The sequence below is a fragment of the Myxocyprinus asiaticus genome, chromosome 29, assembly GCF_019703515.2.
Source record: "Myxocyprinus asiaticus isolate MX2 ecotype Aquarium Trade chromosome 29, UBuf_Myxa_2, whole genome shotgun sequence".
NCBI lineage: Eukaryota > Metazoa > Chordata > Actinopteri > Cypriniformes > Catostomidae > Myxocyprinus > Myxocyprinus asiaticus.
Window position 1 is genome coordinate 11,839,043 of NC_059372.1, and position 23,530 is coordinate 11,862,572.

The following is a 23,530-nucleotide window of genomic DNA, read 5'->3' on the forward strand; positions in this document are numbered from 1 at the left end:
GTCCAAAGATTAGAGTCTCTAGTTTCATCTGATATGCTATTTTAAAGATTTGAGTGATTTATCATAAAACGCCATGCTGCTAAAAGCAATGTACACTAATGTGTACTTTTTAGTGCATCTTTTCCATATAAATCCTATATTGACTGTGCATTATCACATTGTGAATCAATGGGTTCATCAAAAAGCTGTAAAATGTTGCTTTCAGAGGCTTTATATGGAGTTAAGATGAAACTAAGATGCATTTCGAACAAACAGCACACTGGCGGCTAAGTCATTCACTAAATAGGAAGCAAGGGAGCATCCTATAGCTTTCCTATGCAGCTAAGTGCATTCAATCCAACTTCTTATCAAAAGTTACGTTTCAGGCTGCAGATGATGTTTGGACCACTCAACATGTTTGGCAGACATTGGAAAATGGTAATCAGTACTTAGATTCAGAATTTATAATGTATAATTTTATTTTAACATGGTTGGCAGTGATTGGATTGCTGGCCATTAATTTGAATCAAAATTAATTATGCTAATTTCTGATGTAATGTCTCAAAAACACGAATAACTAACACTCCTGGAAACATATTAAACAATTTGATTAAAAAAATCAGACTTTATATAGCTTTGTATTATTTAAAATTTCACAACTTAGTCCCGATGTCCACATATGTGTACATCAATTTTTAGGAGAATTATTTGCTCTTGAAAAAAAATGTTTTATTTTAAATTTTTTATGTTTATTAGGTGCTGCTAGTTACAAATCAAAAAGGGAAATGGGAAATGCACACAGCAGTCATGCTCAGGTCTCAGGAGGTTAAGCCCCAGAAAAAATATCAAAATGATTTAGAAATCAGTAATAAAAAAACATGTGCATTAACTAACGTTAACATTTACTTTTAAATGTAAAATTTTTAGGTCACGATTTGAGGTCAAGATTAGAACTGCTGTCTAAAATAATGTCAACATATACAACCTTACTGTTAAGTGTTACCTTTGTGTGAGTACAAGTGACTATAATGATTCGTTCCTGTGGAGGCAGTGAACAACAAAATATTTGCCTGTTTTCTGGATGACAAGCTGGAACAAGCACACTGTTATTTTTATAAAATACAAATGCCTTTACACAAGAAATTGGCCCCAGTCACAACAATAAAAACTCATGCTCGCACACCAAAAGGGAACTAATATCATTGATACGTGCAGTGCAAGAGAAAGAGAGAGAAAGAGACAGCTGCATACAGAGCCATAGCAGGAGTACAAGATTAGAACCACACGGTCTCGGTCTGGTTAAAGGAAATGACCGAGCAGCCTTTCAAAACATCCCTGTTGGTGGCTCGGAGCTAGGCCTCCTCCCCTGATTGGTAAAAGGTTTCAGGAGAGTTTGAGGGTTCAGTCAAGATGCTATCACATAGTAAGTGCAGGTTATGGGCCTCCAACTGTTTGTTTGAAGAGCTCCGATAATGACAGGGATCAACTGATAAAGGCTTCTGCATGCCACGTAAGACTCCCACACAGTTAAGCCTCACGGAGCCTCACGGAGAGCCTCAAACACAGTGACCGATGGCCCCACGTGTGCAGCGGCTCTGTAAACGTAATGTAAAAGCAATGGTGGAGCTCCATTAATGGACACTGTCCCCCCAAAGGCTTGGAGTACCTCTGTATGATCCAAACTGAAAAGATAGGCTTGAATTTCCATGCCATGCCAGGCTGTCCATCCATCCATCCCTCTCTCTCTCTCTCTCTCTCTCTCTCTCTACCTGGCAGTGTATGCCAACTGCACAGCTTAGGAAGGTGTTTGAACCTGTCAGAATAGTTGCTTGAACACACCAAACCAAACTACGCCACAGCATGACTATATTCGGGAAGTTATACACACTGGTCTAGGGAAGCATGCAGCATTACCATGCAGAAATACACACTCTCACACTCAAAGACAGGGCCCTCGGTGTGTCAGGACATTTATGAGCTGGGGATTTTTGCAGTCTAACTGATAGACAGCTCTGACAACAATGAAGAGGCCTGTTAAATCAACTCCTGCAAAATAAAAAAGCAAAAACAGCATTGGGCCGATGCTCGTCTGCCTTTGTTCTGAGAACCAGTGATGAGAATGGCTCAGTAAAACAATTTGTGACATGCCTGTCAGAAAAGAATGTCAAATGCCATCCCCAAAAGCAAATAAGGGCCTCTGAAGTCTTGACTCTCACCCAGTTCCTGGCATTACTTAGGGCCCGATGTGCCTTTGAGATATGCAAAAGGCCAGAGCAAGGCAGAAATCATTTTCAGTTCAGAAACAAGTTTATATTCTTAATAGGGCAGTCAATTTAATATGTTAATTTAGTGTGATTAATAATAAGAAGTAATGCAATAAAATTAACAAAATTAATCATGCCCCCTGACCATATGAAAATGTATTACAGATGAGGGATTTTATAGTGAGCAGGCAGTGCAGAGTAAAATTGCAAGAGCCGTTCACAAAGGACTTGTTCCTTGCCTTCAAACATAGCTAGATGGAGGGCAGTTATCTATAGAGTGCAACAATGCCCATCCACTTTTTAAGACGTCTTGGTTCCGGAAGAATTTTTCCCATTCATTTTTTCCATGGGGATTTCATAAAATCCTTTATCAAAGAGTTCTAAGCCATAAACAGAACCAACCAGCTCCAAGGTGAATAAAATTACAAAACTTTGATTTGAAGCAAAAACAATGGAAAATTATAAATGTATTGATTATTTGAATATATTGACCATTTGAAGCTGTTTGATTATGTATATAAAACAGTACATTTTAATATACAAGTATATACAATATATTACATTTTATAAGTATAGAAACTAGGGATGTCCCGATACCAATTTTTTGAGAATGAGTACGAGTAACGATACTTCCTTTTTGGTACCCGCCGATACCAAGTCCGATACCTGTTTTTGTTTTATTTTTTCTGAAATTCCATATCAACAGTTTATTTCCATGTTTTCATGAAAATGGTGTTCAAATAAATGAATTCATTAAAATCTTAATCAAATGAAAATATAACAATACATTTCCAACGTAATATTGTATTATGTTTATCAAATAAAGTGCTTTAATTCAGAACCTCACAGCACAATCCAAAATACAACATTGGAGTTCTACTTTGTAAAATAAAGTGCTGCATAACAGAGCATCACAGATGTGAGATATTGCATAAATATAATACAATTACTATTGATTTATTATTATTAGTAGTAGTATTACAGTGAGTATTACATAACTATACAGTAGTGATCTATTTCTGTCATAATTTTTTCCATTTTAATTAAACTTTTATTTTGTTTTTATTAGTTATTAGTTTTTTATTATTAGTGTTTCTGTGTTGTTATGACGGTAGCTTTTTAAAACAGTCGCTACGTGGCTCAAAGTGATTATTAAACTGCAAAAGGCTGCTGTTTAATTAAATAAATGTGTAGTCTACATGTGCCTCGTGCTACAAAGTGAATTAGCGCTCTGCTCGCTGTCATATGCTACAAACAGTGAGTGCAATGCTCATGATGGTGTTTTCCGTGTGAGTACATGAGCTGCGTATCGGACCCGATTCCGATACCAGTATCGGTATTGGGACATCCGTAATAGAAACAATACATGCAAAATATTCCAATGTATACTAATATATAAGCATTTTGAGAGTGTAGAGAGACCAACTTGATTGCGTCATTCGCAGTGCATCATGGAAGTAGGTGGTCGCTGTTTTCAATTCTCTGATTGGTGGATCTGTCTCTGCAGGATCATGGGTAGTGTAGTTCTTCACCAGATATTCCACTATTAAACACAATTATTTTAAAAATGAAGTTGAAATAACGCAGACTGATGGCTTCAACAGAAGCATGCTGTATACCATAGATTAACAACCTCTGTCTTTAAATGTCTATCGTAAATTATCGAAAAAAATACATTCTTATATGGAAAAAATAAATGAGATCTTTAATTCCGGAACCAGTATGTTTCCCTCTATTGGGGGGCTTTTCTCAGCAACTGCTAATATATGTGATTAATTGCCATTAATTTGATTAATTAATTGACCTATCATTTAATTACTTCCGTTACAAGGATTAACAACTTTAATTTTTAATGTAAATTAGTTAGTAATAGTTAGACATTTAAAAAAAATTATCTGTAAAACTAAAGCCAGAGCTCAGAATGCTAATAAACATTTGCCGTTTCAAGCTCTGGCAATAAATTCTCAACTTTCCCAGATTCAAGCAAATATTTTGTTTTTCCACAAAGGCAATTAGGTTTTTGGCCGTCTGCATATGCAAAGTGAAGTATGTTTCTCATTTTCATGAAAGGCAGACAAAGAGGGCTTGTTTGTTGTGTGTCTGTCAGTGTGTGTTTTCACAGCGGGGTGTGTTCTTGGATTCCACCACACTAGGACGTCATCCCCAGGTGCTTCCATCACCCTCCCTCTTTCTCTCTCTTTCTGTCTCTCTCTCTCTCTCTCTCTCACTCTCTCTCTGTAAATACCTATTGGATTAGGTGGGCGCTGTGGAGGGGTGGGTACTGATTGACATCTAAAAGGAATGCTGTTCAGACTTGCTGAGGAGAAAAAGAGGCACACCAGGAGATGGTGAGGAGTGTGTATCAGTGCATGTGTATTTTGAGGAGGGGGGATTTATCATCTTTTTCTTTGTTATTGCCATCCAAACCCATCACAGATTCCCCCCTCGGGCCTCAGATGAGATTTCAGATGTCTGTGGCTTACCTTTTCCCTTAAGCTACTGTCTAAACAAGAAAAGTCCACAGCCTACAAGAACCATCTCATACACACACACACACATTCTTACAACACACTCTGATTCTAAACCGCCAGAGAATGTGACATACTTCATCTAAAAAGAGAAATTTTTCCTATTTTACTTGTTGTTGTTTTGTTTTGTTTTTTACTTAAAATGAAACTATTAATGCAACAAAAGTAATTTGCGCAGAAATAAAAGAGTTGTTTAATGGCAGCTCTTTCCCTCTTTCTCCGTCATCTCTTGTTGGCCTATTAATTCTATCTCTCACATACACAGTGTCTGTACTTCAAAGATGTAAAACAGCGCCCCCTACGACATATCTTTCTGCAGTGTTGAAAAATGCCCCAAAGAACTGTAATTTTTTCAGAGAACATGGCTAGAGAAACTTTAGAGTCAAGAGCATTACAGTTGCAGGGTACATTAAATAAACATTAAAGTGTCATCTCTGTTTTTATTTATTTAAAAGACAGTTCTCTATTTTCCTCACCCCTTCACAGAAAAACATATTCTCATGGCTATGTTCGGAATAGCATACTTCTATACTACTCAACTAACATGTGCAGAATGTCAAAATGTGCAGTAACCAACAGAGGACACTATGCAAAATGCTTTATTCCACAGTGTAATGCAATCAACTTGACAAATTATTTCCAATGTGACTAATTAACCGGAAGGAATAGTAAGCAGTAAACAGTGTATTCTGCTTATTATTTAGTAAGCAGTAAGCTAGTATTCTATTTCGAACATAGCCTCTGACTGTGGTAAACTAATGCAGAACAGGTAAAACACTCACACAATGCTGCCATCTCTTTGGGAAGATCCGCTCCGAAACGCCCAAACAGGCTGCTATTGGCCAGCAGGTCAAATGGGGAGTGGCTCCGCATGGAATTGAAGGCAAAAGGGTAGACAGCAGGTGGGAAGCCAGTCATGTGACCCACCTGCCGTTCCCGGTTGGTTGCCATGGTGACGGTTGGTTGCCAAAGGCTGGTTAGGCCTGTCTTTCGCTCCAGTTTCCTATGTGACAGCCTCAGCCAGAATCACAGTTCAGCTTTCAGTTGTCTGACAGGACACACCTTTAGAAGGAAACACATAACAGGTTAAGAATTTGAACGAAGAATTATCAATGATACAACACGTTCTGTAAGTCCATATACACTGTAAACATCAAGACTGCCCTATCGATAAAGGTGCACTCAATACCTCGTTTATTTTATGTTTTTTGTTTTTGTATCACGAAAAAAAAAAAGATTTCAGTTATCAGTGCCATCCTAGAAATGCCCTATTTGCATAACTGAAAAACAGTGTATTTTCCCATTAATTTCTTCCATAGGAAATTCATAAAATCCTTCATATAAGAGTTCTAAGCCATGAACCAAAGCAACCAGCTCTGAGGTGAATGACAACATTATAAATTTTAATTTGAAGCATAACAATATTTGAAAATCTGGAAGCACTATGAATGACATAAATTAAATGAAAAATATGGACTATTGATTTAAAGCTGTTTATAATAAATTTCGCGTTGTTCGCCACAACTCTCTGATGGATCTTTCTCTTCAGGATTCATAGGTAGTGTGGTTAATCACCACGAATTCCGCTATCAAACACGATTTAAAAAAAATAATAAAATAACAATTTCTTTATGTATATAACATTTTAATGAGGAAACATTACCTGGTGCACCTTTAAGAACCCCCAACATTGCACAGGGAGAGTTAAGAGCCAGCAGTGAGTGAGAGAGAGCATTCATGTGTTTTAAGAGGAGGGTGGAGTCTGAGGCAAAACGATGGGGCGATATGTAAAAACAGAGGGAGAAAAGAAAGAGAGAACAAAAAAAGAGATGAAGGGAAGGGAAAATAAGAGCAGTTAGAAAAAGGTTCGGTTGAGGGGGGAGAGAGAAAGAAACAGAAAGAGAGAGCGCTTGTCTACACAGTTTTGAAAGGTGTCCAGACTTTTGTGGTGTTTCCAGGCAATTCCATATGATTTAAATCACCCAAACTCCACAAGAAAGAGCCTCTCTGTTTGTTCTGCCAGTCTCCCAGCCCTGCACAGCTCTCCCCATAGACCTGAGGCCCCGACAAAGGCTCCACTGATGAAGATGAGAGACAGAAACTAAAAGTGTGTAATTTTTTTCAGTGTTAAAATGCATCTCCCATCCCAGCTTAATAAGCAGAGGCAACTATAAGATAGCCATTTGTACCATTCAAACTGTGGTTCTGTGGCACTATCAAAACATTGCTTTGTTCATTTGAGCATCCCGACCAGCCCGTCACAGCAACATTGGTTTAACCAATGGCAAGAGTTTGGGACGTGACTCTAATGGCACAGAATTTACACACTTTTCCTTTAAAGATGAAGAGTGATTGTTTGTCCAAAGTATTGTGTATCTTTTCCATAATGTTTCTGTTCAGTTTCTCTCTCTTACACACACACACACACATATTCTCTCTCTTTTATCTCTCCCTCTGTCAGTACCTCCTTTTGGTTTTACTTTTCATCGACTGACAAGGTTGAAAATGAGGTTACCCTTATTGTTGGTGAAACCGGACACTCCACAATCATGGAAAACCGTCAATTCAAATCTCATCCCATGCCTGAGAGATCCTCTCACATACACACACATATACACACTAACAGTCATAGGTTTGGACACAAATGAGTTTTGATTAAAGGACAAATATTTGTAGACAAATATAAATTACATACTGTATGCACTGCTTTCCAAAACAAATATTTTAATTAATATTTTTTTAAATGATGCATTGGATCGTATATGAAGGAAAAGCAGCCAACAATTGCCCAGCATATGGGTGATTCTCACAAAATCTATCAAAAAAATGTCCTGATCCTATTCTACTTCAAAATCCAAAGAAACAAATAAAAAATTATATTTTGCATATAGAAAATGCAAAATGTAAAATTAAAAAAAAAAACATTTTATGGCCATTACATTTTTTTAATTGTGACGTTATTTTCATGACAGTTACACACATTTTCCCTCTGCAATTATCATCACAGCAATGCAAAAAAACACGGTCCTATGATTTTCTCATTACTTAGGAGCCCCTAAAGGGCCAAGTTGGTGGTTTGTAGCGTGGGAAAAAAATAAGCAAATGCTTTTGCGTTTTCTCGCAAACCTTTGCGTTCCCGAGAAACTATGCGTTCTCTCGCAAATTATTTTGCGTTATCTCACAAAACTTTGCATTCTCTTGCAAATTCTTTTGCGTTCTCTCGCAAAACTTGTGCTCTCATATATGCATTCCCGTGCTTGAATGCTGAGCAGGCTATTGCATTTATAAAAGACATGAGTCGAGATGACAGGTGCTGGTGCCTACTTTTTGTGGAAAACTGTATCTTGTAAACATGTAAAGAGTGAGAAGATACAGTGACTGCTTTCTGTATTGCATCATTACATCATACATAAATCTGATATGGCATATGCAAAAAATAATAATAATAATAATTACATGATTTTAATGCAATTCAAAATGCAACATATTTCAAAATGCTACAAAACGACAGTTTTTATATATGTAGCATGTTTTTCCAAACTACAGGCCTAATGGAATTTGAATATCATATGCTCAAACGTCAACTATTATTTTATATGTACATATGTTTATGTGGCCATTTATCATGCGCCAGCAGATGGCGACAATTGTGTTATGAGTGAGTCAATCATTCAACACTGACATGTACCAAAAGGCATAAACGATGCCTCCACAGGGCACTCCGAAAGGAGAGCAATCATGGTGGCCATACTAAAGGGTTGTTCCAAACACATACGTATGATTTAAAAGTTAGATCCCAATTGCAGTTATTTTAAAGCCCAAAACGATTTTTTTCCACTACCACCTTGACCCTTTAGGGCCTCAGTACATTACTGCAATATGAAAAAAAGTATTTTTTATTTAAGTTGTAAAGTATTTATACATCATAGTAGTACTCCCTTAGTACTGCCTTTCATTGTCGCCAATTTAAATAAAAAATGTATTTGTACAACAGTATCTTTTTTTATGCAATTCAGTAAAAAAATTACTGTTACGATAATGATCTTTGAAAACAATGGGAATAGTAAAAGTTAAGTAAAATGTCCGGAGGTGTTACGGTAATGAGAATTGGGGGGTAAAATATTCTTAAGAGTCCTAAAATAATATCACAATGCAAAAAATCTTCCTAAATGCAGGTCTTAAATGTAGGTTTAATTCTATCTATCTATCTATATATATATATATATATATATATATATATATATTGTGCAGTGGTTTGGGGTTTAATATGACCAGGAAATTTTCCTGACGGTTTTCGTGAGAAACATTCATGGGAACTCCTGCAATACTGTTGCTACTTTGAAGAACTAATAGTTTTCATTTTACTCACTACATTTAACTCATTTAATTTAAGCTCACTACATAATTTTCATGTTGTCGTTTGTGTTAATTCATAGTTTTGATGACTTTACTATTATTCTAAAATGTAGAAATTAGAAATAATAAAGAATAAGTGTTTGTGTTCCAAGGTTTGACTAGTAGTGTATGTACAGTGTATGCATGGTCTATCTAGATGTCAGGCTTTCCAATAAGACAGCACCCCTCTTTATCACTTGAGTGTCCATTTTTTGTTCCCCTCTCCCTTGAGTGATTTTATGAGTGGGTGGTGCTGGCGGCTTGTTGTTTAAATGTGGTTTTTAAAAATGAGCTGAGCTGAAGAATTCAGCATTTTGGAAGCACTGTGGTTTGTGAATAAGGGCTTAAAGCAAGGGAAAAATTCTGCTCATGAACTCGGCATAAACACACTTCGAGTGGAGAAAAAAGGAGGCAGATTCAGTGACGGAGTACGAGCACTGGGGGGCACTAGGGGGGCGGCTCTCTAGCCAGGAAAGAAGCATGGGCTTTCCAAGACACACATTCAAACGGTTTCTTTCTCAGTGTCGGATAAAAACCCTCGCACCTGAACACATACTGGAATACTGTGCTCTCGCTCCATAACAAATGCACACTGATCTACTGTAATCCACACAACGAAGCCCAAAGAAATCTCTTTCCAAGTCACACACACGTAAATCTAGTTCAAAGAGCATCTTTTATAAGAATCTAATGCATTAAACATGCTAAAACAAATATTTTTCTCTCCCAGTGTGCCCCTTTCTTCCATGGCTCCAGTATACACATCTGTCCAACACAGACACACACATACTAAACACACTCTCCCTCCCAGTCTCTCTCTGGTTCTGTTTCTTTCAGCAGAGCCAGTTAATTACAGCCTATTGCTGCAGGCAGCTTCAAACCACCACTAATTTAGAGTTCCATTACAGTAAACTCTTCCACATGTGCATCCAAGCTCGGGTGGCCACGTCTAAGGAAGGAGCTCTGCAGATAGGCACACGCCCCTAAGCAGCCGCAACAAGGCCTTGCCATCTCCCCCTCCCTCTCTTTTTCTCGGTCTGGTTTTCATCTGCATCTATGTGCCCTCAAACCCATCACTGCCCACACTGCCCCCCTCCCCAAATCCCCTCCTGCTCCAGCTCTGTCCGTGACCCCTCAGAACTGTTCCATATGTAACAGAAATCATTTAATGCTTACCATTCAAAACCACACATTGGCAAAATCAACGTGTTTACCCTGGAGACCAAAGCGCTATAGAATAAAAAAAAATCGCAATTGCGGAGGAGGGCAGTCGTCCACACTTAAGCTAAATTCACTATTTGTTGAACTAAAATAGTTACTGACTATTATACAAAAATGATATCAGAATCACACTTTCCTCTCTATTACTCAAGGCCAGGAGCTGCTTGTTTAATATCCACCAGGCATTTTACCCAACATTTACTTTGAAATGCTTAGTTTCAACTGTTGTTTATGCAAGGTATAAAATATAAGATATTAATGTGGTGAAACAAAATAATTATCAAAATACTGAAGATAAGACAAGATAAAAAAAAAAGATCTTAAGATAAAATATTCTTCAAGCTCTCCAAGTTTTTTGTTTAGATTAAGATTAAGGTAATAAAAATGATTTAAGGTTACGATTATTGATCACAGGATGGAAAAAATCAGGTGTTACAGCAAAAATAAAAAGATAGGTAGGAAAAAGAAAAAGAAGAACTGGAATAAATACATCATAAAAAAAGTTAATACTAAGTTTCTTTAAGTTTTCTAAAATTAAGATAAAGATGATTAAGATTATGCTTAAGATCGTGTATATTGATAGCAGGTAGAAAATCTGGTGTTACAAGAAAAAAAAAGAGTAGGAAAAAACTGGAATATATACGGCATTACGTTTCTTCATGCTTTTTAGATTAAGATGATTCCAATTATGATTATTGTTGGGATTATTTATCACAGGATAATGGTAGGAAAAAGAACTTGAATAAGCATGGCATAAAGTAAGTCAATATTAAGCTTCTTCGGGGGCCTGGGTAGCTCAGTGGTAAAATACACTGGCTACCACCCCTGGAGTTTGCTAGCTTGCTAGTTCGAATCCCAGGGCGTGCTGAGTGACTCCAGCCAGGTCTCCTAAGCCACCAAATTGGCCTGGTTGCTAGGGAGGGTAGAGTCATATGGGGTAAACTCCTCGTGGTTGCTATAATGTGGTTTGTTCTTGGTGGGGCGCTGGTGAGTTGAGTGTGGTTGCTGCAGTGGATGGCGTGAAGCCTCCACACGCATTAATGTGCTCAACAAGCCATGTGATAAGATGCATGGGTTGACGGTCTCAGATGCAGAGGCAACTGGGATTTGTCCTCTGCCACCCAGACTGAGGTGAATCACTACATGACCATGAGGACTTAAAAGCATATTGGGAATTGGGCATATTGGGAAATATTACATTTTTTTTTTAAGATTAAGTTTAAAATTAAGATAATTATGATTACAATTGTGATTATTTGTCATGGTCCTTTCACTCTGTCAGTCTGGGTTTTTGTGTGAGAGGATTGTGACATTGTTCTGTGTCTGTCTTGTGTTTCGTTTTCTGTCTTTGGGTGAGTGCAAGGCTTCGGTTGTGGTTTCCTTGCTGTGTGCTTTTCGGTCGGTCTCGTGTTTCATGCCCGGAGAATGGTGTCTGGATCCTACCTTCCCTAACTGGGTCAGTTTCGGTTTTGGTGTCGGAATCCGGACACTCATGCTCCATGACATGTCTTTTGTTGGCGTGAGTGCATTGTACTTACGTCATCTTGGCGGGATGCACTTGTGTCAATAATCTGTGTCTGTCTTTCGTGGACGCACGTTGCACTCGCTTTGTGCTGCACGCCCGGGTCACGATCTGTCTTCACGTTGTGCTGAGGTTCGGTCACTTTGGTCTGAGGTGTCGGGTTTATTTGTGGCCCTCGCATAGGTGTCCTGTCTCGTTTTGTCCCCTGTTGCGTGCATCGCGTGGTGTTTGCCTCGTGATGTACGCTCAGGCTTTGTCTAGTGTGAGAATGCATGGCATTGCTTTGCTAGCGTTGCCGTGCATTCTCTCCTCTTATCTGTCGGTTGGCATGAGCGCATGTTGCCTGTTGTCTTGGCGATATGCGCTCTTGCCATCCGGGTGTCTGTGTCTTGTGAGAGCATGTGGCTTTGTTTTGTTTCTGTATTGCCACATGTCTCTCAGTCTTGCGTAATACTGTTTCTGGTGCCTAGTCTGCTTGGTCGGTTCCGGTTTCGGTTCGTCTGTCCCAGTCCAGCTTCGGAGCGTTGCCTGTGCTGGACTGTGTTTTTCCTCTTTGGGGTAGTTTGTGTTTTTTCACTTCATTTATTTTTTGGATTAATAAAACCCTTTTGTTTGCACTCTGCATTTGGGTCCTTATTCACTGCAAACCCTGATATTATTAGAGGATGGAAAATCAGGTGTTACGACAATAAGAAAATGATGGGTTGGAAAAATAAAAAATAAATATGGAATAGGATATGATAATATTATTTTTTCAATTTTTTCCAGATTAAGATTAAGATGATTAAGAGTACGATTATGATTATGACTGTTGATTGCATGACAGCAACAAGAAAAAGATGAGTAGGAAAAAGAATACATCGTAAAATAAGTTAATATTCAGTTTGATTCAGTTTGATTGTGATTATTGATCACAGGATGGAAAATCAATTGTTACAGCAACAAGAAAACGAAGGATAGGAAAAAGAACTGGAATAAAAAAAGAGTGCATGGAAAACAAACATCATCCTCTTGCCATAATATTTTAGACCTTGCCTGGGGGGTGGGGTGGGGGGGAGTATAGAAAAACATCAAAATCACACCCAAAAAAAAACTAAAGGGAGAGAAAAAGAAAGAGCCGAAAAATAGTGGAAAAGAAGGAGAAAAAAAAGGGAGCAGGAGAAAATCCAAATCGCATGCAGCTATTTGAAAATGAACTGATTGAAAAGGGATCTGTGTTCCTAGAGTTTTCCCAAACACAATAATGAATTAATAAAACACTTGGCGCCTGTGTATTTTCATGAGTCACATCGGCAAAGAGTTTTACAGAGTATGTTCTGCTTTTATAGCAGGTAGGCTGAGCCGAAAGTGAACTCATTCTCGGGCCCTCGCCCTCTCTCTCTCTGGCAAGGGCCCCTGGGGCGCACTCACATACATATACACACACATATGTATAAATGCATGCACACATGTTCTCCCTTTACTGCTATTCTCTGGCTGGCCCTCACACTTACGCTCAATTCAAACTCTCCTTTTGCCTGCTGTGGCAGTTCAATAGGGCCAAGAGGGGGGCCAACAGCGGGCACCCACCACAGGCCCGGCATTCGCTGGGATTAGAAGAACAGGCTGGGACTTTCCAAAAGCCTGATTTCACCACTGTTTCTCCACACAGAACAAACACATCATTAGCAGAGCATGCTGAGGCCTATTAGCCACAGAGAAAGAAAGAAAGAATGAGCTAGACAGAAAGAGAGAGAAAATACTCATGGCATGGCTGGGTGATGCGCTGTGTATCTTTGACAGGATCAGTTCAATGTGATTTATGGTTCCTCAGGGCTGGGCCGAGCCATGCTGGTGACGTATACTCCCCTCTGAAGTACTAAAGTTTGCGACTGTGAAAGGGTGAGCAGGTAGCTTTTAGAGATAAAGTATCCATTTCACTCAGGAGAGAATTACCTCTCACGGATCAAGTGTCCCTCCTACCGAAGGTATCACATTCTCTCTTGAAAATATCAGTTTGAGACCTAACTGTTGAGCCATCACAAAATTGGCTTTAAAGGTGTAGTATGTAATTTATTTGTTTCTAAAATACTTTTTTTTAATCCCAGCTCAGCTAAATATACAGAGACGACTGAATATAAGTCACAAATAAAACACTGTGGGGCAAATTCACTTAAGAGTTTTTTGCAGCTTTTGTACACTTTCAGCATCTTATTCGCTAATTGACCGCAATCTAGTTTAAGCAGACTCAATTAGAACTGAAACAGCACTGCATCTTGAGTATTTAAAGTAAGTCATTCCTTTCATTGCAAACACACTGCAATTTAGCATTACTACCGCCCAAGGAAAGCAGGCGGTAAACTAGATTTTATTTTAAAGAAATGTTTGCATACCTTGTTTGTTTGTTTGAGCATCCTGACATGGCAACATTGGCTCAACCAATGGTGTGAGTTTGGGGCGGGACAATCTTTTTGTTCCTCCAATGAAAGACAGGAGGAGAGTTCGGGAAACCTGTTTGAAAACAGTCATCATCTTCGCAATTTCGTTTGGTGGCGCTAGTGGAGCAGAAACCACACACTTCAGCTTTAATTGCCACACATAATAAAAGTAAAAATAACCCAAGCATCACAGAAGGCATTAACTGCTGGAGCCAGTAGTGAGTTATTTTTTTCCTTTTGCCTGGCAAAAACCGCAAGCCATTCTTCCTCCAGAGCTGTGACGGATTTGGGATGGTACAGCGGTTTGGGTTCATTTCCTGTCTACACTCTGGATTTTTCCACTCCTCCAATCTAAGCTCATGGTGCTTTACTCAAAAAGCTACTTTAACTTTCCACATTAGTCTTCCTGCTGTCAATCAGCACTTAGATAGATTGACACCTCCAACCGTATATCCTCAACCGCCCACAAAAGACAGAGGCTCTTTATAGCAGCACAGGCCTTGAGAGTTCCACCAAGACTGGATTCAGTCTTGGATTCAGATCAAACGTCTTGTGGGTAAGGGCTCTGGAAACTTCTACGCAAGGTAACAAAGCTCACTTAAAAACCAAATAGAAATGGTTCACCTCCAAATTAAGGCAGTTTGAGCAAGTAAAGCCAACAAAACTTTCTACTAATCACACTTATTGTAATGAAACCCAGCCAATAGTATAGTACTTTTCTGGAACGACACGTGGAAAAAAAAGAATACCCTAGCCTTAAGTCACTTTGGATAAAATGTAAATTATTTACAGTATAGCAACTAGGCTAAATGCTTCATAAAAACTACACCAGTTTAAGCAAACAAAATACAATAAAAGGTAGGCTAAATCAAATGCAAACCACATCTGATAATAAAAAGAGATCTGCTTGTAGTTTACATACTTTCTGGGAAACAAATAATTGTCGTATCCTGTATAAAATATGAGCACATGTGTCCGAGGGATGTTTACACTCAAAACCATGATGGGTAAAACAATTTGTCTTCTTGTTGTGCATGGGAGACATTACAATAAGACACTGGTGAAATCATAACAGCGCTGTGTGCCATAACCTTAAATGAAATCTGTGTGCATTCAATTGAAGAAAGATGTTTGAAGACGAGACACATTGTGTGGAAAGTCTGGCTGTGGCAGAGGAACCTCCAGGCGGAGTCACATGGTCATGAAGAGGGTCAAAAAGACCCTACTGAAGGTTCAAAGGCTAGACATCATTAACATGCATTTACATTTTGAAAGATACCTTTTTTAAGTTTCTTTTTTTTTTAAGTTTCATCTTCTCTTGACATCTTACATGTCCACTATCCTAGCGGCACTAGACTACGGGGTACCGGTGGTTACAGTGCTGTCAGTGTTCTACAAAAGTAAAATATAACCTTGCCAAATTGGACTGCTGCAAAATTAAACAAAGCATATCATTGTGATGAGGCAGTCATTTCCGAGAGAGCCCTTCATAAACCTTTTTATTGTTGGGAGATAAAACTGACACATTTGAATTCCTCTGCCTTCTGACAGGGCAAATGGTAGTACAACATTAGGAGTGATAGATGATGTTCTACTTGGGAGTCACATGTCACATAATTTAAACCCTGTCTGACACGGAGCCCTATCCTGGCACCCGGCAAACATTTTTCACACCCAATCACCATACAAAACTGACAATGCCATAATATCTATCATACCACTTGGGTATATCTTGCCCCCAAAGTAATAATTTAAAGCATCAAAAATCCAAAACAATTGTGAAATAACCAGTGGTTTGGACAGATCCTCTTATTTTAGAGCCAATCTAGAGGTCGTAATATTGTCATAGTCACTTATTTGTACATTATATTATTTTACACAGGTGCAAGTCACACTTGGAATTGGTTGTTAAGCTATGACTCAAAAGTGGGTTTTTTTTTTTTCCGAAGGAATATTCCAGGTTCAATACAAGTTAAGATCAACTGACAGCATTTGTGGCATAATATTGATTACCACAAAAATAAATGTTGATTCTCCCCTCCTTTTCTTAAAAAAAAGCAAAAATCTGGATTACAGTGAGGCACTTACAATGGAAGTGAATGGGACCAACCCATGAATGTTAAAATACTCATTGTTTTAAAAGTATAGCCACAAGACATAAACAATACATGTGTTAACATGATTTTAGTGTGATAAAATCACTTACTAACCTTTTCTGTGTAAAGTAATGGCCAATTTTAAATTTTCATTGCCATGACAAAGAAATGTCAACAAACCCTAAAACGACTGTAAAAAAGACGATTTAAATAACTTTACTGCTCAAATAATACACGAGCTTTAACAGAAGAATTCATGGAAGTGCTTTTATAAAATGATAAGCTTCACATTTCTGCCTTTAAACCCTCCAAAAATTGGCCCCATTCACTTCCAATGTAAGTGCCTCCCAGTAAGTTTGATTTTTGCTTTTTTTTTTAAAGAAAAGGAGGAACGACTCAACATCATTTTTTGTGGTAATCAACTTTATGCCACAAATGCTGTCGATTGAACTTAACTTTATTGAACCCGGAATATTCCTTTAAAATACTTTTTTCTATCCTAGCATAATAAGCAGAGACAACTAAAAATTTAGCCATTCGTTGGCTGATTTCGCTGAAAAGTGTAAACAATGCGGACATGCGGTGCTATCAAAACATTGGTCTGTTGTTTGGGAATTCCGAACACCCCGACATAGCAACACTGGCTCAACTAATGGTGCGAGTTTGGGGTCTATTTGTTTTTGTGACCACTGGTAAAAAGAGAGTGTTCAGGACACCTGTTTGAAAACGCATTTTTGCAATTCCATTTGGCAATGCCAGTGGTGCAGAAATTACACACTCTAGAGTGGGGGTCTTATTCAGAACCAGCTCCATTTTGTAAAAAAAAAACAAAAAGAATACCAGAGCCAAATGACTTTCAGTTCCATTAACGGTTCTCGAATGTGCATTCCTCCGCCAGTGCAGACAGGACACCATGCTAAAATACTCTGACAGTGTTTCCTGTGCTACCATTCAGTGGCACAGCAACAGCACTGTTGAATCAGTAGCGCAAAACAGAGCGCAAACAGTTCAGTCCGATTTCAGAACGAGTGACTATTATGAGCTGGTTCCCTTGAATCTACAGTTAAAAACATACAGAGCTTTCTATCGAATGACTCTTATTAGTTGGTTCTTATTAGTGAATAAAAAAACATACTGAACCACAAGTCAATATTTTCGTCATGTCTGAAACGAAATGAACCAAGAACTTTTACTATGTTATGTGTACTTACTGCTTGTGAGACTTAAATCAGATTACTAGAGTTAAAGATTTAAATTATGAGTAGAGCTGTCATAATTAATGCATTAACACATGCGATTAAGTAAAGAAGTTTAACGCGTTAATTGTGATTAACGCATTACCATTATTACAACATATTCAACATAAACACTTGTTGGAAGGGTGGAAACTTTGTAATGTGTCTGTCCCGAGTCATTACACAGACCCACACTTCACTACACACACAACAGCGCTTCCATGTCAGTGATAAAACTAGTTTTTCAGAATATACTTTTGAAAACAGGGTTGCCACTTTTGAAGTTTTAAAAATAAGGGACACTTAGATGAGGGTGGGGGGATCATGGCCCCTAACCACATCCTCCACAGTTTTAGCAATAAATGTGTTAAGAGTTAATATGCATTATTAATAAAAGTTGTATACCCTTTCTTATTTGCTGAAATTACAACTTTCCTGACCCCTGACCTATAAAAATATATATCTATTTATATATATATATAGATAGATAGATAGATAGATAGATAGATAGATAGATAGATATATCTTTTATATGTTTAAAATATATTTCTTTTTATCTTTTCGATTATTTGTCTCCTTTATCTTATTTATGTACACATGTTGGTTGGTTTATACATATTTATTTTTTTTATTCCTTCACCTGTACTTGTCTTTATGACTCAGTGATTGCATTCATACATTGTTTGATCTTATTGAACATTTATATAGAAATAAATCCACAGTTTTAGCATCATTTGTGGACTTTTCGGACGGTCCATTACCCACCACAGGCACATTTTCCAACTTATATCAATGTTAATTTAGCGATCTGGAACGATTTCACCATGACGCCATCTGACCAGCTTAAATACGGGACAAATCACGTACCGTACTGATTCGATGATTCATATTATCTTTAAATATGGGATGATCCCGTATTTTACGGGACGGGTGGCAACCCTAATTGAACACAGGTGTAAGTCACCATTGTCACTTGGAATCAGTTGTTACGTTATAACTCAAAATGCTATGAAAAAATTCAAATGTGTTACGCAAGGTTTGGACAAGGTTATGACATATGGAAGAACATGGCAAATAAAGAGAGAGAGAGAGAGAGTAATGGAAAGAGAGAAGGAAAAGATGAAGAGGACAAAAACTCAAAGTGACACACCGGTTGTGACAGTTCCGTTCCGTGATGTGATGTGGACAAGGTGAGTGAAGTCACATTGCAAAAACAGATAAACAGCATAACGTGGAAAAAAGCTTGTTTAAAGGGGTAGTTGACCCAAAAATGACAATTCTGTTATTACTTACCCTTCTGTTGTTCCAAATCTGTATGACTTTCTTTCATGAAACACAAAAGGAGAGAATGTTAGCCTCAGTCACGATTCAATTTCATAGTATGGATAAATGATGCAATGAGAGTAAATGGTGTCTGAGGTTAACAAAAACAGTCATACGGGTTTGAAAAAACATAAGGGTGAGTCAGTGATTGCAGATTTAGAATTTTTGGGTGAACTACACACTTAAAAGAGGTATTAAACATTTGAACCGAAAGAGAAAGGCCCCGGCAAGTGAGGTTATTTATGCTTGCAGAATTTCTCTGTGGGAAACAAGGTTAAATAATTGGTTAAGGGTCAGAGCATTAACATGATCGTAGCTTGATTGTAGTTGCGGTTTATTACGTGAAGTAATCAGACAAGAAATCCGATTTATAAAAACAAATGAGATGGCTGCTGAGCTAAACTAGCCATTTCAGATGAACATAGTTTATTTAATCAGGGCAATAGAAGGTAATAGATGGCTCTCGTTACAGTAGCACTGGCACAGGGAATTCACATTCATGAGTATAAACACACACACCACACACACATACAGTACACATTAATAAAGGCCCTGACAAACACAGGAACTTCTATAAAAAGATGTTTCACACACACAGCCTGACATATAGTCTTACATACCAAGTCTTACATACTTTACACACACAGTCAAAGGGACACATCCCTCCACACCTGCAAAAGGGAAACAGTGATCTGATGGTTTCCTTTATAATTACAGACAGTGAACAACCACCCCCTCAACCAGATCCCCCATAAACCACTTGTGCCCTCCCTGCCACTTATGTTCTATTACCCCCCAAAATTCCTGAGAGAGTCAGCGATAAACGCCTGGATTTATGATTCCGTGCCAGAAGATGAGAGAACTATAAAGACAAGAGTAAAATAGGGATCTAGACAGACAGTCAGGGGGTGTTCTAACCATACAAGGGTCTTCGTGAAAACATCTCATACATTCAATGTGTAATGGGCACGGTCCAAGCCACAAGTCAAAAGTCAAAGCTATTCAACATACTTAAAGGAACGCTCAGGGTTTAATATGAGATAAGCTCAATCGACACTATTTGTAGCATATTGTTGATTACCACAATAGATATTTTCAACTCATCCCTCGTTTATTAAAAAAAAAAAAAAAAAGCAAATATCATGGTTACAGTAAGACACTTACAATGGAAGTCAATGGGGCCAGTCCATTACACGTTAACATTATTTTGATGTGATAAAATCTCTGTTCTACTTGATTTTAGTGTGATAAAATCACTGAAAGTGTTTACAATGTAGCGTTGTATGGCAACGAAGTTGTAATATTGGATATATCTTTACACAGATAAGGTAAGTGATTTTATCACACTTAAATCATGTCAACACGTATATTGTTTACATCTTGTGGCTATACTTTTGAAACAGTGTGTATTTTAACGTTTATGGACTGGCCCCATTCACTTCCATTGTAAATGTTTTACTGTAACCACGATTACATAAACGAGCGACTAGTCGGAATATTTTTTGTGGTAATCAACATTATGCCGTAAATGCTGTCGATTGAGTTTAACTTGTATTGAACCAGGAATATTCCTTTAAAACCATAAAAAGACAGAAGCACACTACCATTCAAAAGTTTGGATTCAACTGACTGAATGCAAGTTTCTCATTATGTTAAAAAACCTTTTCATCTACAGGGCAATTCTTAAATGCTTGAAATTGTTTTTTTGTTGTTGTTTTTTTTTTTATGGATGAGTTGGACCAGATAGTAAAGCAGTTTTATAGTTTTGATGACTTTACTATAATTCTACAATGTGGAAAATGGTAATAATAAAGAACAAATAGGTGGCTGGTAGGGTATATATATATATATATATATATATATATATATATATATATATATATATATATATATATATAGGCCTATCATAAAAACAATAAATGATAAATAGATTGAGGAGTAAAAACTGTCAATCTAAAACTATGTTTAGGGTGGGTAAATATACATTGCACTGTCACCCAACAGGGAAAATACACATTTAAGAGTATAATGACAGAAGTTTACCCAAACACATTAAGACACTCCTGTATTACATTACACTTACTCAACAGCTGACAACAGACTCCTCAGTCCCGCTCGAGTCAGAGTGGGAGTTTTGGTTGTGGTGGAACATGAATATCTGGTCTGACAATAGTTTGTTTTTCCTAGTCTCTGGTTCTTTTGTCTGAGTTCATGTAAACTCATGTAGCTGATCTGTGAGACATAAACAGCTTGAGACAGAAAAGGGTTGGCCCATTCCTCTCTCATTTAAAGAAAAAAAAAGCATTTGTGTGCATGTGTGTGGACTTGAGTAAGTCTGTTGTTTTGAATGGCTTTACACTTTCAGTCTTCTCCTCTGCACAGATTGTGTTTGGATGTGTTAACTAACATTATGTCCTGCGTTTAAAAAAGACACCATAAATCACAGCTAGCGTTGACAGTACTAAACATTGCTGGCATAAACTTTTTTTAAAAATGTTTCAACTTGTAAAAAATCTCACACGTAACATGTTGGAAAAAAAGTCATAAATCACTGCCAGCTGTGACACTGCTGGGATAAACTGCGAAAAATCTTTCAAACTTGAGAAAATGTTGCAAAAGAAAAGAATGCAAGTTTGGACCAAAAGCATTTAGACTGAAGACTGAACCAGAAGTACAAAAAAGCATGGACAAAGAACAGGTGCTACATTCATTGCATCGGTTCAACCTATCAGGTAACACAAGCATCACAAAAAAGCCCTGTGACCATGTTGATTTGTGCATTTATATCCATTTTATGTTACTTTTTTTGTGTGTGTTCCCTAATATTTGTTCAATGTGATTGCTCTGTAAAAAAAAAAAAAAATGCAAAATGTTGCTGTCATTTTATTTCTATTTTTACCTGATCTGACCAGTAAAAATGTATTTCATTTATCTAAAACAATGTATACTACCTTGATATAATCAGTCAATTTAGATGCTACCACATTATGTATACTTTTTTAAGTTACCAGACAACAATTTTACACATTGAGATGAGAGAAAACTTTTTCACTGTAGGTACCAAACTAATATCAGATTTACACACACAAACAGATAAACACACACATGCTTACGTTTAAGCAACAGGACTATGAGAAATACTTACAGTCTGGAAAAAACATTCCTGTAATGTTTTACACATGTCAAGCTACAAACTCCTCAGGTTAAGGTATGCACAAGAACAAAATCGTTAACAGTTGATCGCTTGAAACACATCAGGGATACAAAAAACACATGCACGCGACATATCAACATCGCACGTACGCGAATGCATACGCACGCACAGCACACGCGCTACAGTCAGATGAATTAAAGAGAATCGAGTGTAACGAAAGTCGCGATCAACCCGATCCTTTCATCATCTAGTTGCCTTTTAAGACAGTCTGCTGCATCTACTTAATTTATTTTAAATCATACAGTCTCTCAGTTGCTATCTGTCTCATATCTGGACGGAAAGGCAGAAAAACGAGAGAGTAAACTAATAAAGGCATCGTTTGATCGGTTCCGCGAAAGTTCAACTCACCCGCTCCGACTGGGAACCGCGAGGGACGCTTGAGTCTCTTCGAAAAGGGATGGAAATCGCGCTCTCTCCGTTCATCGGAGTCTCTTTCACACTACACGGTCGTTTCTCTCTCTCTCTCTCTCTCTCTCTCTCTCTCTCTCTCTCTCTCTCTCTCTCGCTCTCCCTTTTTCTCTTCTTTTTGTCTCTCTTAGAAATAATTATGCGCTCTGATTCATGAGCCCTGTCCGGGTCACGTGACTCCACCCTTCAAATATACAGCACATTTTTCACAAACCGCAAAATGCCTAGAGGGAAGAAACAGAGGCACGGAAAGCTTAAATTTCTGTTTTTAATTCTCTGCCTCTTTCCCTCCCCCTCAATCTCTTTCTCTCACTCCTTGAACTCTTTCTCTGCTTTCTGTATTCAAAAAAGTGGCATGCACAAAGTAGCACATGATGTAGGAAAGCCAATGAGGAACTCATTTTGTAAGTGCTGGATACAGTTTTTCCTCATTAACACAAGTCCTTTTCCTCACACCATTCCACAGTGTTTCTTGTAGGAATATGGTGTACCATAAACATATGCTGTGGTGGAAATTAGACATTTAAAGCATTATGTACAGTAGATGCATTCTCAGGTACGCAGCGTCTTCATGAATAATAATAAGAATATATTTACCACTTGCTTTTTCCATTTTCTAAAGAAAATGTGATTGGTGCTTGCCTGTGCAAAACTCTCCTCCATGATGTAAGTGTTCTGGGGGTGCTTAGTGGCCCAAGTCAAAAGTGCCCAAATGTCTCTATTTGACCGTTCACACTGAGACGCATTCAGAAATTTTTTTAATTGGATTCCAAACCACCTACAAAGGTAGTTTGGATCAGGCTTGTAAAAATCTGATTTTTCGTTTTTTTTTTTTTTTTTTTGTCCTGTTCAAACAACAAAAACCTACAGTAAATGGATTTGAGTCAGATTGGCATTTTTTCTGCCTGTGTGGACACAGCCTATGATA

At 37.9% G+C, this 23,530-nt stretch overlaps 1 protein-coding gene across 3 annotated transcripts in view; it reads right to left on the bottom strand.

Annotated features, from left to right (window-relative positions):
* LOC127420108 (retinoic acid receptor gamma-A) overlaps positions 1-22,704 on the bottom strand; it is a 65,356-nt gene extending 42,652 nt beyond the window's left edge. Inside the window, exons 1-3 of one of the 3 annotated variants that reach the window (XM_051662103.1) lie at positions 22,543-22,704; positions 5,554-5,833; positions 3,670-3,786 (exon numbers count right to left, since the gene is read on the bottom strand). In XM_051662103.1, the coding sequence (XP_051518063.1) occupies positions 3,670-3,786; positions 5,554-5,722 (286 nt within the window). In that variant the 5' untranslated portion in view covers positions 5,723-5,833; positions 22,543-22,704. Of the gene's footprint in view, positions 1-3,669; positions 3,787-5,553; positions 5,834-6,434; positions 6,452-22,542 lie in introns of those variants that run through there. The other 2 variants (XM_051662104.1, XM_051662105.1) reach the window with 2 other exon arrangements.
* Between the last annotated feature and the right edge of the window lie 826 nt (positions 22,705-23,530).